The sequence below is a fragment of the Battus philenor genome, unplaced genomic scaffold, assembly GCF_028537555.1.
Source record: "Battus philenor isolate CCGP_79_NKW_IND1 unplaced genomic scaffold, ilBatPhil1.0.hap1 SCAF_26, whole genome shotgun sequence".
NCBI lineage: Eukaryota > Metazoa > Arthropoda > Insecta > Lepidoptera > Papilionidae > Battus > Battus philenor.
In genome coordinates, this window is record NW_027181689.1 from 7,798,198 (window position 1) to 7,813,597 (window position 15,400).

Below are 15,400 nucleotides of genomic sequence, written 5' to 3' on the forward strand. Positions count from 1 at the left end.
ATGTAAACTGACAGTACAAACTACAAAACAGAAAGACAATTACGCATAACACTACACTTTTACAGTAACAATAAGTGATGTAATCTCAGGCTTTACGTTATTTCTAGTATGTAGTGTAATGAAAGAAATCGTAATTTTTGTTTCAAAATGCATAATGTCATGCGGTGTTGCTGAAATTTAAAAAATTCCAATATTTTGTTGTACAATATTATATTGGGACTTAATAAATATATCATCATCATTTCAGCTGTAAGACGTCCACAGCTGGACATAGGCCTCCTCTCCATAGATTTCCAATGTCGTCTTGTGTGACGATCTTAACATAATTATCTGTCTTCCTTAAGGATGTAGTACGAACTAGAAATGTGAAACAATAATATTTATACAATACAATTTGGCGGTAAAATTAGATGGCAGACGTTCAACTTTTTAAACTCTCATTTAACCTAAAATAATTAATAATTCGTAAGTTTTGGTTACATTTACTTCATTACATTTCACGTTGTGTTTTCAAGACCCTATCGTGAAGTGGTAATAACTCAGAGTACAACAATGTATTTGGTTTTTAACAGTCGCGCTTATGTCGAAATGATTCATTTTAAACAAGCAATATTACGCAGTTCCTCAAACGTAATAAGGTTGCGGCACGCGAAGGTTCAATATTCGTGGGTCACGCCGAAAATGGACTTTATACTATAGTCTATACTATACGCATAACTACGTTTAGGGAGATTCTGAAATTGAACATAATTGCTTACGTTTTTCTCCAGATATGCCTAAAGTAAATGAATGTATAAATAAGGTTCTACATACCGGTAAGGTCCAGCTGATCCGAACAGATGGCCGCTGTAGCCTTAAATAAATATAAACTAGGGGGACGGAGAGACAATCTTATTAAAGTCGACGGAAAACGAAAACGAATTTATGAGTGAGGCCTATGTGCATTAGTAGTGTATGGGTGAACTTAATGATGATAACGCTAATTTCCTAACTTGAAACATAGAGATGATGACGAGGTGGCAACTTGTCAATCTAACTTTAGGCATACCAGTACCTTCATAAATCGAAGGATAAGACAAAATGAGAAATAATTTAAGTTATTTATGGTTTTATAATGGATGGAGCGTGTGTAGATAATACATAGATAGTAGTCGTTTTCCTATCAGACCAATGAACTTCATCCCTATAAGTTACAATTTCATTATCTGTACATAGTCCTAACGTTTTAAACTAACTAATAAAGGAAATAAGACCGAGTCAAGTCCGATGGTATCAGTGGGATATTAGAATTGTTAGTTATATAGTTTAAAAAGAATAATTGCTAATTACATTAAGTTAAGTAAGCGAAATAAATTTACCGATTTTTGAGACCTGCATCGTGATGTAATTAAATATCTTTAGCCTTTATTACATTAAGATTAATTAAATAAATCAATCATAACGAAAAGCAAAAAAGTACCAAAGATGACATTTGTTTAAAACTTTTGAAAGCTTTTTTCCTTGGTGGACTTTTTACACCGATTTTTAAGACATTAAAAACTTAAACAAGAATAAGATTTGTGCAGCTTAATAATTTCGTTTTTAAGGAATTCGAATTTGTATAATTAACAATAATTAACATATTGTTGGTATCAAAGGAATAATTGCTGTTTGCACTTCGAGATTTCGATATTTTCACTTTATCAGTTTACTATAGTGATACCAAAACCGCTGTACCGCGCTATAGGAAAGCGCGGGGCATACTTTCTTTTACAATAACTGTACCTGTTTGACATAGCTTTTCATTTATCGCTCTCTCTCTCTCTCTATCCATCTTGATCCTTCGTATATCTCGTCATCTTTTTTTCTGCAATCTTTTGTTTTTCGTGTTTATAGTAGGTAAACCTCTAAATGTGTTTATGGAAAAGCACTAGACGCACTAAATAAATAAGTCAGCAAGGATGTCATGTTGCCAAATATGTCCGTCACACTGTACCCGCGGGCAACCGGTGCCGCAATGTATAAATTGTTGAACGTAAACCCAATTGCACTGCGGACAACTTTATAAACATTCTCTTTGTCTCTGATACGTTGGCGTCTATGTCGATATGTTTGCTCACGTGACTTTACTGTGGTATAAATTTTGTTTAATAATACATACACTGTCAATAATGTTAACTATTTATAATGTAATAAATGATTTTTTTAAAAAAGTAAATTTGAAAATATCCAAATGGATGTACTTTAGAAATAATAAGTACACTAAGAAGATTACTAAGACGAAGCTTTCTTAAACATTTTCGGTATCTTTACGTATTTTTAAAATGTAACCCCAGAAAACGCCAGTAAGTATGATGACTATGTATACTATTATGTACATTCGAAAAATTATGTTATACATTCTTAACTGTCAATGAACTAGATTTAAAAGTTCCTCAATAGTCAGAGACAGTCGTGATTTTTTTCGCTATCATATATGAATGTCAAAAAAGACAACTTTTGTTTGATCATGAAACTCGAGCTGTGTATTTGAAACAAGATGTGTATGCTTTAGCGTTAGTGTAAGCTGGCACTGACCATCCGTGGGCGACGTGTAAAGCTTCTTGCACAACTCCTGCGGCCCGCCGAGAGCGTTGATCTTCGCGAGCCCCTCGGCGCCGCGAGACTCCATCAGCTCGCGCAGCTGGCGTAGGCTGACGCCATACTGCGCTGGCCGCCCCTCCACCGTAGCCATGGTGCCGGGCACGCGGCCGTCGCCCGCACCACGCCCGACCACCCACTAGATCTGCAACAATAAAAGACAATAAACCTTCAATATATGAGATAAGCCTTCTTTCAAACAGAGTCTAAGTCCGTTACAAACATTAATGAAGTACCAATAACATAAATAACTATACAATAATTTGTGTAAGATGTTGCAGTATAGGATACATGTTTTCTAGAACTTCTCTACGAGGTTGAATCATGATAGAGGACGTAATAAAGTAACTAAACATGGGACAGCCGATTAGCAAGTTGAAAAGGCAGTTAACAAGTCACATAAAGCGCAGCGTATATAGGCGCTGGGTTTTGGAATGGTTGCAATGGACGGAAGCGCAGCATAAAAAATTCGATGGAGAAAACGCTGGGCAAAGACCGCTTCTAAATACTCTGTTTGGAAATCCATGGGGTCCTATATTCAGCAGCGGAGGTCTTATGGCGGAAATGATGATAACGATGAAACTATTAATAGAAATGAATCATCAAATGTATTGCTATAATGTAAAACCTAAAATCGGCTACAAGTTTTTCTATTCTTATTTTCTTTGTACTAAAACTGAGATGTAAATAATAAAAACACTTTTTTCTAATACAATACACTAAGTAAATTAAAACACCCGATCCGAACTGTAAACATTTAACGTTAATTGAAAACAAAAACGGAGAGTTAGGATGTAAAAAACGAAAACATTTATGAACTATAAAAAAACACTGTAATGAAAATATAATCACATTATTTCTAAAGTTCAGTGAACAAATTATTTTGTAAGTAATCTTTGTGATTAACTCGTTAAGTCATAACGGTAATTACTCTGATATACCTTTTATTTTTTAATTACACTGCGATAGGAGAATGAAATATAAACTAAGCATACCATACCATTCACACACATTGTTCGGATCTCCAACAATCAAACCCGTGTTCAACTATCGTATTCAGTAACTATTTATCTACAGAATACTTATTAATAAATAATTAAAAACGATACAATCGTTACCATTTAAAAGTCAATCGATAAATCCGTAACCTTTGTAAGCTTTGATATAACTATCTAGTTTGCACAAAAATCGTCCCACACAACTTGAATGTTGCTGGAAATAATATTAAAAGCGTATTTCCGAACCGTTCTTTTGATCCGTAGAGTAATAAACTACGCCTGCGTTTACAGAAATATTACACTCGATATTTCCAACAAGATATGTAAGTTCCTGATCGATAATACAATATGTGTAACATAATAGAATAGTCTTTTGCACGCTAACTCTTTACGAAATGCCGAGGTATGTTTTTTCTCCTTGTCCACACACTAATGTGCGTCTCAACCGCGATTCACGTCATGAGGTATGTGAGAGGCAGGGCGAGTAATAAACAACCATTTTAGCTTTGGTATATGTGTCATACAGGATTATGTTCGTAGGTTCACATTGAGATCGAATCAAAAATAAAGAGCACTGCAGAAGAAGCAAGTCACCTACGTAGCTCGAAGAATAGCTTGTCTGAAGTAGTGGTAAGTGGCACATATCGCTCGTGAAGCCGAGGTCCGTTGGTGCCGAAAGGTTCTGGAGTCGACCTAACAGCTCGGTTCCTAGTAGGGGTCTACTCGTGAGGTGGGATCACGTGGCGGGCAGTCACTGGATGCTGACAACGCATGTCTGGTAATCGTGGCGATCTTTGAGAGAGGAACCTATGCCTTGCAGAAGACCTTTATCGACTGACTGGATTATATGCATGTGATAATCCTATCTGCATCTTCGTTTTTATTAGTATAACATACTGAGTGTTTGGAAATGTATGTTAAGTTTTAAAAGGATAGGTATCGCTTATTTTTAAGCAAAAATCTTTAGTTCGTACACTTTTTTCCTTTATTTTTCCTATAACAATGCTTCTGGTGGCACAGTCTATAGAGGCGATGGTAAATGATAATAAACTTTAATATGTAGTAATAATAATTTCGAATATCCTTTTGTTACCATTCTATTATTACCTTATTTATTATTATTGAAACCATTGATTTTAGTATAGCGTACCATACATTATAACCCATTTAAGACTTTTAAATCTACAACCAGACACCTTGTGTAACTTCTACTCGTACTTAATATATTTTAATGGGCATTAGTTTTGAAATAATCTTTTCAAATACACAGTACAGATATGAGAGGATTATGAGATTATGTTGCTAAGAAATGGCACGCGGATCGTACGGTGCAGGTTTTAGGGCTAATCAGGGTGTAAGGGGTGGCAAAGTACACCTGCGGAGGATGTTACCGGTGTTTACGAGGCCGTAAAGTCATTCGGCGCGCTTCTGCATTGCCATGCATAATTCAGACGGCGTCGGAGGGTTAATAAAACGGCAACTTACGAGCTTGTTTGTATTATGAATTAATGATCGTTTTAATGCGATCATCCGAATTCGGGCCGAATTAGAACGCACCTTGTAATAATGTTATTTGGATGTGTACCGAAGCCGTTAAAGCCTTTTAATATATAAATGTAATGTTTTAATAAACCTTTTGTATTTAATGTAATTTCCATCGTTCCTATATTGCAGACTTAAATTGAGTTTTGTATAGAAAATGCCTATACTTCGCCGCTTCCATTCGACTCTATTATATTATTATGGAAGAAGCTTTTGTTCGACAATGGACAATCAACGGTTGAAATGATAGCTCCTGGTAGAATTCCGACCTATGAGCTGTCATCAAACGATAAGTATTTTTAGCCATTTTAATATATTTTATTCCATTCACCATCCAACAGTTAATATACAAATGTAGCTTATGACTTAGTAAAGTGGCTGCGTCATTTGCTACACGGAGTTGGCGTAACTATTATCTTAAATGACTGTTAATTATCCAAGTTAAATATAGTATAGTGTCTCAAGTCCGTACTTATGACGTACCTTACTTTATCGCATTTCGTAAATGCTAAATTACTTGAACATACATATTGTTGTGATCAATTATGAGTTATAATAGTAAACACAGAGAGATCATAGAGAGGTTTATAATAGGAGTCATCTGCAATCTGCTATCTCATGTCAAGTTAGATTAAGATGTAATTCGTAATTTAAAAGAAACGCTAAATTAAATATACCATCTCCGCATTGCTCCTATGGCTCTGAAGTTTATGGAGGAGTGAAATAGGCCGCCTCTGTTAGCTCAACAATCAAGGCGAACGCGTCAATCGAAGTCGCCAAGTGACGGCGCGGGTTACGTAAGGGCGGCTTAAGTACTCGCATAAAGTGAACAAAGCACACAAGTAGGCACGGCGTGTTTTATGAATACTCGAATATCTCGAGCGGAAATTACGCCGCCGAGCGCACGAGCACCGACAAAACAGTGCTCTGTTTGAGCAATTAATTTGTCTGCATATGTACATGCACTGAATCTGTGAAACACTCGTGTTCGTGCGTCGGAAACAACAGCCGAAATAATTAAAAATGATGATGTAACGTAACAACGCTCTTTGTCGAACACTCATGACTCGTAACTTTTTTATTTATTCGCCAATTTTATACTAAAAAAACGTTAAAATTATCGTCGTTATACAATTCGAAGTGTCTCAATTTTAGCGGTCTTCTGTGCTTATTTGGATGAACATTACTTAGTTTTTAAAACAATAATAATAAACTATATTTTATGAGTTACATAAAAAGTGTTTGAGTTTTTCATCGAGAGTTTTTGTTTTAGAAGAGTCAAACGTAGGACAAAACTCTTCATGTTCAAAACGTGTTATTTTCCTAAGCCGCCAGAAGAGTAGGAAGCTTTACTATTACACAGACCCGGGGAATCCTTACTGAAGTAAAGACGCATTAGAAGTCACGACTTTTGAAGATTTGAAGGACGTATTGAAATAAAAATTGATCTCAGTGGAAAAGTTCCTTGTCATCATAAGCTTTGAAATTTCCATGTATTGTATGATTAACAATTTTGTACATCAATATATAAGTTCTGTCGTTATATTTGAAACTTAGTTTCTTTTGATCAATATTCGTCCAAATTATAATGGGTCTGTAGATATAACTAATTTTGATATTATCATTCACATTTATTACGGAGAATTTATTGCTAGGAAAAAGATTTTTTTTCTATGTTTATGGATGTTCTATAGGATTTTCTAAACCATAAACTAGTAAAGTGGTCCAGGACCCCGAGGGTTCTGGCAGATTCGACGAAGTCTACGTCTGCGTGACAACAAAAATGGCGATCTACAAATACATCTGTATATATCTGCTTTCGATAATAACTTAAACGTTGGATTAGTTTCACCTATTATAGGTAGATAATATTTTAATAAGCTCATCGACTATTACTTAAAAAAACTAGCAAAATCCATATTCATCAGAACGGAACGCTAACACAAAATTTTCTATAGTCAATTTTAATGTTTATGTTTTTGTGGAGTTTTGACAATATTATGGTAGAGATGTAACTGCCGGGGGTCAGAAAAAAATCTGGGAATCTTTGTTCTAAACAGAGAATGTATCCGAAAGTATATTAAGTCTACAAAGCACAACACAGACTTGAAGTAGGTGTTTACTATTAGCCCTAACTTGAGTGCGAAAGGGAGGGAGTCAAGAGGGCGGTTCCCTCCCCCCAGAGAGGGTTGCCAACGGCATCCGGGTTGAGTGCCATTGAACGGCCGGCAATTAGGTCGAGCGAGTGCCCATCTTTGTTGGATTCTCAGCGTTTCGTATCCGCCGGTGGAATCTTCGACTTTTACCCGATGTCTATTAGAACTACTACGGGTCTGAAGACTGGAAATTAATTAATGTTTAATTTTAAAAGTTAATTGGTTGTTCGCAAATTTAAATTCAATTACACGGAACAAGGTCTTCGTAATTATTTCCAGAGCTTCTTTGATGGATCACATACAACCTCCTTTAGGTAGTCAGAAGAAGCTGGCTACAGGCTGTTTTATACTGGTCCCATAGGAAATGTATGCGGATAAATTACGTACAACAGTGACATTCTAAAGCCGATGACTAAGGTTGCGGGACGTAAAGTAAATTTCAAATATATTGAAAGCTTGTAGCAAATATATTTAAAACAAATAGTTTAAAAAAAAAATAAAAAAACAAACATTCCGGTTGCTTTTACAAAATTATTTCGATTTTTAATAAATCGACGTATTCAAAACCCAAAAAAATGTGGCAAGGGCCACTCTTTGGGAGTGGCCACAAATATTATGAAATTTTCGAAAATTAGCGTGCCACTAAAAAAGAGTGACACAAAGGCATTATGCCTCTTACTTCTACTTTTTCAACCTTATTTCCATATTGCATATACAAATACCGTATTTACACTTTTAGATTTTTATACTATTAGATTATTTATTAAATAAACAATTTAGTCTTTGTGTTATTTAACGCTTTGTTCAATATCAAGCAGTAATAGCAATAATTAATAAATTACTTAATGTAGATGGCAATCCTGGGGAAATGCGTAGCATATTTTCATTTAAAGAGCCCTTATACGAATCCGATTGTAATTAGAAATCTAGTACGATGCACGTCTGACCGCAAATTAAACCTGCCAAACATTATATACGAAAATATGCCAAAAGTATACAAAATTTTGATTGAAAGTGTTCCTAATAGTTTGCCGCGAGAGAAATTAGTCAACGTCAGGTCGATTTGGGCAGGCAATAAATCGGAGATCGAAAATTGTTTGCCGCCGGGCCGGCTTTTGACAATGAAAAAAGTTCTTAACGACCAAACTGAAATAAAGCTTTTTCGCGTTAATTACTTTAAAAATATACCGACGATATATTAACGTATGTTGGAAAATTTTTAAAATTGCAAGTAAATTATTTCCCTAAAGTTAAAATTTTACAGGTGGAAAAGCATTTTCCACCTGTAAAATTTTAACATCCCCCCATAGCTTACAGATAAGTTCGTTTGGAAGCAGCCTACATTCAGCGTGTTCACCTAGTGTGTGGACCATTCTACGCTGTGCTTTTTCTTTGCTAAATCAAAGGTGACATGCGGCATTACATAACATTCTTATTAATTTATTAATGACTTCTAATTTAGGTAATATAAATTGTGCCTATATTGTAACATAGACACAATCTTGTGTGTGTGTTATTCCAACTTTATTTGCATACAGCAACAAATTACTGAAAATGGTAAAGATAGTAAAACGAAAAAAGTATGTGTTTGGTATTACTTCGTAAACAACGAGGTGTGAGCATATATCTATCTCCTTGCCGAACGTCATTATCAATCGAGGAATTTACTTACTTGGCATTTGTTTGAAAATCGTCAAAGAACAGATATTTTTTAACGTATATATATATATATATATATATATATATATATATATATATTGTGCCAAAGAGCAATAATCTGCAAAATTAAGTAAAATTACACTACGAGAATGTAATAATCAAAAATCATATTCAGACTCTAATAATGCCGTCAACGTACCATTAATGCAATAATTGTTAACCACCTTGTTTTAATGTTTTAAAATAAAAGCTAAGATTCTGTGGACTCGACAGCCATATCTTGGTTCAGTTCAGCTTGAACACTTATTGTACACCTTTACCAGTGTCTCCCATTTAATACTATCCTAGATTATTTCTGCCAACATTAACGACTAAAAGAAATAGTAACTGTAAATAAAATAAAACGGCTGTAACGTTATAAAGACTGCGAATGTGTCTTTATTATATTACATTTGTACTGGTCATAAATCGTTAACGAAAAATTAAGAGAAAACCAAGAAATTATAGCAGAAAAATTCCAAATACACATGAGTTTTGTACCACCTATACCTTATTTCTCAGTTACAATGTTTCAAAGCTTACAATTTAAATAGAGGGAACGCTATGCTCGGGATTTTTCTACGAGTTCGAGTTAAAAATGATGAACTCCGTAAACGGAGTTTCCGACATGGTTCACTTGATTGCCAAGTTGGAGTGGCACTAGACAAGTCACATATAGAGCAGAATAAATGACGAATGTGGCCTTAAGGTTCCGGAATGAAAACTTCATGACGATTGATCTTAATAAGGTGGTATATGGTGACGATCACTATAGACGAACTTATAAAGATGATTGAAAACTTTGGATTCATGACTATTGCCTGTGAGGATGGCCTATGCTGAGCATTTGATGTCCTAGGGTTGAGAAATAAAAATAGAAAATAAGGCGTTTGAATAAAAAGTATCATAGCATGGTAATATTTCTTCTGAAACATCTGTTTGGCGACGAAGGTCAATTGTAATCTAGTCAGTGTCTGATAGCTTTCAATAATTCTTATATAGGCCCGTATCGCGTGCCCGCGGCGGCTTAATCTTGCCGCACCTCATTCCAGGTAATTTCGTTGCTAGACCATTTTATAACAATTAGTAGATCGGTGACCTTTGTTTAATGTAACACGGAACGTCCTGAGTCATAATCAGCATTATTTCAGCCGTAGGACATCCACATCTATACACAAAAGGACTGGTTAAAAACCAGTATCCTAGCAGGGACATCTGTTTCATATATGGATGAAATTCCTACTCTGTTTGCCGGTCCTTGGTCTCCACTCCAGAACCTTAAGGCTTCAGCAGCCATCCGTTCTAAGTGCTACGTGGCCTGCTCACTGCCACAATAACCAGCCAATCCGCTGGACCATGACAATTTAAAAAATCTTATGTTTCTGTTATTAACACTGGTTTTGCATATAACGACAATAAGTCCATTTATCTTACTCGGTTTTCTCACTATAAGACTTGAGACGTTTGATAAAATTGGGTCAGTAATAAAAGGCAATATTTGCAACGCATTATCTCTAATTTATAACGAAGAAGAGATCACATAAACTTATCCTACTAAAGCAACAACAATCCCCTTCTAAGTCTTTCAACCGTGAAATAACACAGACCTCTGTTTCATTTTATGTCAAAATGTACGTTACGAGTAATTTTATTCGCCGTACTGCACATTTTTTGTTCATTTATCAAAGTCAACAAGACGATCCGAAAGTTTCATATCAAAGTTTATACAGTCAGCATAATTTCCTGTTTTTATCGTCTGTTAAATCTAGTACAAGTTTTACGGAGATGTTAGATAGCGGTCATATTTATGGAACACAAACTGTCAGAACTTCGTTTTTGTGCGTTATTCATTTTAGTTTAACACCGCAGTGACTGCTACTATTTGCGGCCGTGTTTAACATAAAAAACGGAAAATTTTTACACAGAAAACAATAAGTTCTTAAGGTTTTTCGATCCACTGTTTTGATTAAAGTTCAAGAAACCAATTTCGTTTTTCCTTATCCAATATATCCAATTTAGTTTATAATACAGGTCGATCGAAAATTTGTATAACAGCTTTAAAGGGGTTCTATATTGTTCGTTTTTCTTGATAAGTTTTACACATATTTCCAATCACTCTTTATAAAGTGACCTCTCTGAAATATGTTACATTAATTTATTTTTTCTAATGGAATGCCACTAACTGAAAATAACTTCTGTCAATACATAATCCAAGATGGACAAGTAGTAAACAATAATTTATTTCAATATGTAGTAATCTTGACTTCGAAAACATTTTATCTTAGCAAATTATGATTACTATATTATTTCTGATATCGTTGATTTTAGGATGGAGTATACCATACATTGATTGACAGCAAATGAGTTATGTCATCCCTTTTTAGCTTATGTTAATAGCAGTATATAAAATGTATTTTTTTTAAATGTAGGTACGTTTAAAGAAAGATAAAAATGAGCGTTGTGCTATTCATCTTCCGCGTAAACAAAATAGAAATACAAGCGCACGGCACACGAGCACATTCATTTACCACTGGGCGCCGCTATGGAGCATTTCATTTTCTCGCAGCTCCAATCTTCATTTAGTTAAGTTGGCGTCGCTTGAGAGTGCACTTAGCTGCCCCTACAGACTTTATACGGAAGCGAACAATCGGGCCGAGCGAACGCGTTTTCGTCGCAGTAATCAAATGTTTTAAAAACCGTCCGTGACAGGCCGGCGTGTTAATTAAAAAAAAAAAAAAAAAACAAAATTCGACGGCAAAACTTTTCTCCGACGAGTCGGAAAATACTCTAATACTCATTTCCATGCAGTCATGAAGCTTTGATTAATTTGAAATTACATAATGACTTATTTTAAACTATAGCCAAATATTACGATCTTCCTCGGCCTAGTAAATTATTGCAGTCTTGACTGTCAATAATAAGAAGAATTATTTTCTTATCACAGGTTGTTTTACTACAATGTAATTTTTGCGGTATATATATATATATATATATATATATATATATAAATTAAAGGTTTGTTTTGATATTAAAACCAATAGTGAAAATATTTCCTTCATATTTCATATATTTCATATCTGGAAATAGAATAGTTTGCCTGCGTAATTTTTGTAATAAGATAATTCTTTTCAATTCGACTACAGTGCTACTCAAATGGCATTTGTAGTTTCCTGGGTTGAAGGGTGCAAGACGCAGATGGCGCCTAACCTAAAGTTCTATGTGTTGCAAAGCGCGGGGGCGTCTCCGGTGGCCTCAACCGGTACATTTTACTGTATTACCGCTTATAGTCTTGACTAACTTTTAAAATGTGGGTTAAGAAGCTCGTGGAGACCTCTTTGGAGTAAATTTACTGATTTTTCCATATAAAAACGCATATAGATTTTTTAATTTGTTATAATTTTTACAATATCCTTAGTACAGTAATAGAATAATTCAAGCTTTATTATCATTTGGAAAATGAAATTAAGAGGCATCACATTTTTACAATACATTCCTGTTTAGCGTATTTTAATACCGTATACAGTCACCAAAAGGATTTACTAATTTTATGAAGCCCAGACGTAGGTATAACAAGCTTATCTTTATTCGCAGTGTATTGTATGTGAAATAGTAATAAAAAAACAACCTTTAAATATGGAATGATACAACAGAAAGAAATTCATGTCAATTCATTCTATTCTATTTCCCATTTATCTATTTCGACACTTCTTATAATATGTATGTAACGTTAAACTGAATGCCGAAGGCATTTTAGATAAGTAAATACAGGTAGGTGAAATAACTAAACATCATAAAAGAGAAGGAGAATAAGAAGAGAAGGATGTGTGTGTATATATATGTATATACATATATTAAAATATGTACATTTACTAGTCATACATATATAATAAATGATAGTCTTATCATGATGATTGTCAAGTTTCGATTTTGAACCTGCGCTTTGAACGAGCGCCGATCCCTGATCATCCTAATATCGAGAGGGAGCGCGTTCCAGAAGAATAGATTGTATTGCGAAGGAGTGACTAAAGTCAATACTATGGGGGGATATTTAGATAGACAATTGTTTGTGGAGCCAAGTGTTCTTTGTGTGTGTATTGGATACGAACTGGAATTTACATAGGACATTTTAAATTTTTAGCGCAAAATTTGTTATTATTAGTTTATTTGGGCTGTTGTTTGTGTATTTAATCCAGGGCTCGCCTTTCTTTTAACACTTTTTAAAATGTAAATTATATTGAGTATATAGTGAGCCTGAAGTGTTATTACACAATCGATAATATAAGATATACGACAATAATTAATTATCGAACAGTCGACGTCCTATATTTGCAAAGATGATGATGATTTATTAATTATTATTATTATGTGAGGAATTTGTAACATGGTTGTATTTCCAACAGTTCCTCTTGGTTGAAGACCGGCCCTGCTTTATTTTTTCTAATATCTCGCTTTACTGTGTGTAATTCATTTTTTGGACTATTATATATTATTTGTTTTCTGTGTTAATGATCAATAAAAACTAAATAAATCCAATAACTAATCTCTTCTGCATATTGTTTCCAATTATAGTTTTCCCTACAAACTCGCGACGAATTAATTAATGTTATCTTTTGGAACTTTGCGTTCGCGCAATGCCTGCATCTCCCTGTCGAATACTAATGAGCGGTGCTGACAATCCGACAATCTTGTTAAAACTTTCCACTTACTTCTTGGCAATGCGACTTCCGACCGTCGCATTGTTATGCTCGAAAATTCTTACGTCATTTAAATAGATCTATAGTGTTTCGTACGATATAGTATTTGAAGAAATTATTGCAGACGATAATATGTAACAAAATTGTTTGTATTTAGGGATATGTTATGGTTTAGAGAAGTAAATATAATCAAAGTTGGGAAAATAATTGTGAATAAAAGCTAGTGAAACATTATAAAATATGTTTAACATAATAGTAGAAATATCAATTGTAAATTAGACTATTTAAAAGAAAAGGAAGTTTAAGATTGTAGTATAATAGAATGATAAACAGTGCCGAATAAAATATGTGATAGTAAAAGTAAGGAAGTTGAAGAAATGGAAGAAATTGTTAAATAAAAATAGCAAAAAATAAATAACAAAATAAAATAAAACAAAGAGCACTGACTCTCTTCGCTAGCGGGAATACATTAAAAAAATATGTAACAGGAACAAAACCCAATTGTTCAACTCGTTGGTTTACGTATGATGTGAACACTATCAATGTCAGTTTTAAAGTAAATAAATCAACATTTAAAAACTTAGGGACAGTCATATAAAATGCATTATTAATTCATTACTAAATTATAAAACCGAGAATAAATCCAGACAATTCATTTTCAAGATCAGTGTGTCGTTATTAAATCTAATCTAAGCTTTTGAAATTTAAACTTGTGTCTAACAACATATATTTACGTTAAAACAAAAACATGAAAAAAGATTCGCAAATGATTCGTATAGCTTTGATGTCACGGTTGTTTATTTAAAACGCTCTAGACAGGCAAAACGTAGCAGCTGAAAACACTTAGGTCGAGAGCGAGGTGGAATTTAAATCCTGGTCTCAGGGGACATTATTGGAGCGTCACGAACCGGTAATCTAGGTAAGCACGAACATTAAAGCATACCTTGGAAGGAAAAGGAATTACAAAATAAGCTTCGTGTAAAAGCAGGCTAGTGGAATGTAGAATTAAAGTGTTTCTAAAAAATTAAAACGTAAAAAAACGTAAAATTTAAACGTATAAGATGGACATTAGCTGAGTTAGATTTTTTAAATCAGGTTATGCGATATCAGTTTTTTGAACATAGCTCTAATTACTTTATTGATTATAATATTTTATATATAACATAATTTCATATCGTTTTTTATTTTTAATATTCGACTCATAGCGTAATAACACCTTGAGACTCCCAACTAACAATTGATTCTGTGCCGTCGTCATATTGCCAGTTATACTCATTAACTAATAAGTTAAAACAAATTACTTTTTATTCGTCTAACTTCAATATTCAACAATCAGGTGTTATTATGTGTCTATCCTAATCTAAATAATAAATAAATACGACACGTTTATTTTTAAAACGATTTTTACAGGCTTTTCGAAGGAACGTATCATGTAAAAAAGGTGTTTGGTATGTATATTCGCAAAATACTAGTGAAACTTTTTAACAAAATAAGATTATCAAATACACTCATGTAAGTTGTGCCTCAGTAAATTTAAAAAGCTGTGAAGGTGAGCAATTAAAATTAGATACACGTAGACGAGTCGAATCCAATAACAAAATTGCAATCGATGACGACTTCAAATTCATGAACTGTCACTAAAACATGAGTTATTTATATTCCGCTCGAAGTACTTTGCGAATTTCAAGGTATT

At 34.0% G+C, this 15,400-nt stretch overlaps 1 protein-coding gene across 1 annotated transcript in view; it reads right to left on the reverse strand.

Moving 5' to 3' along the window:
- The window catches only part of PMCA (plasma membrane calcium-transporting ATPase 3), a 155,016-nt gene that overhangs the window by 83,023 nt on the left and 56,593 nt on the right, over positions 1-15,400 (reverse strand). The window contains exon 3 of the mRNA XM_068768649.1: positions 2,557-2,764. Coding sequence (XP_068624750.1) covers positions 2,557-2,713 — 157 coding nt within the window. The 5' untranslated portion in view covers positions 2,714-2,764. The remainder of the gene's footprint in view (positions 1-2,556; positions 2,765-15,400) is intronic.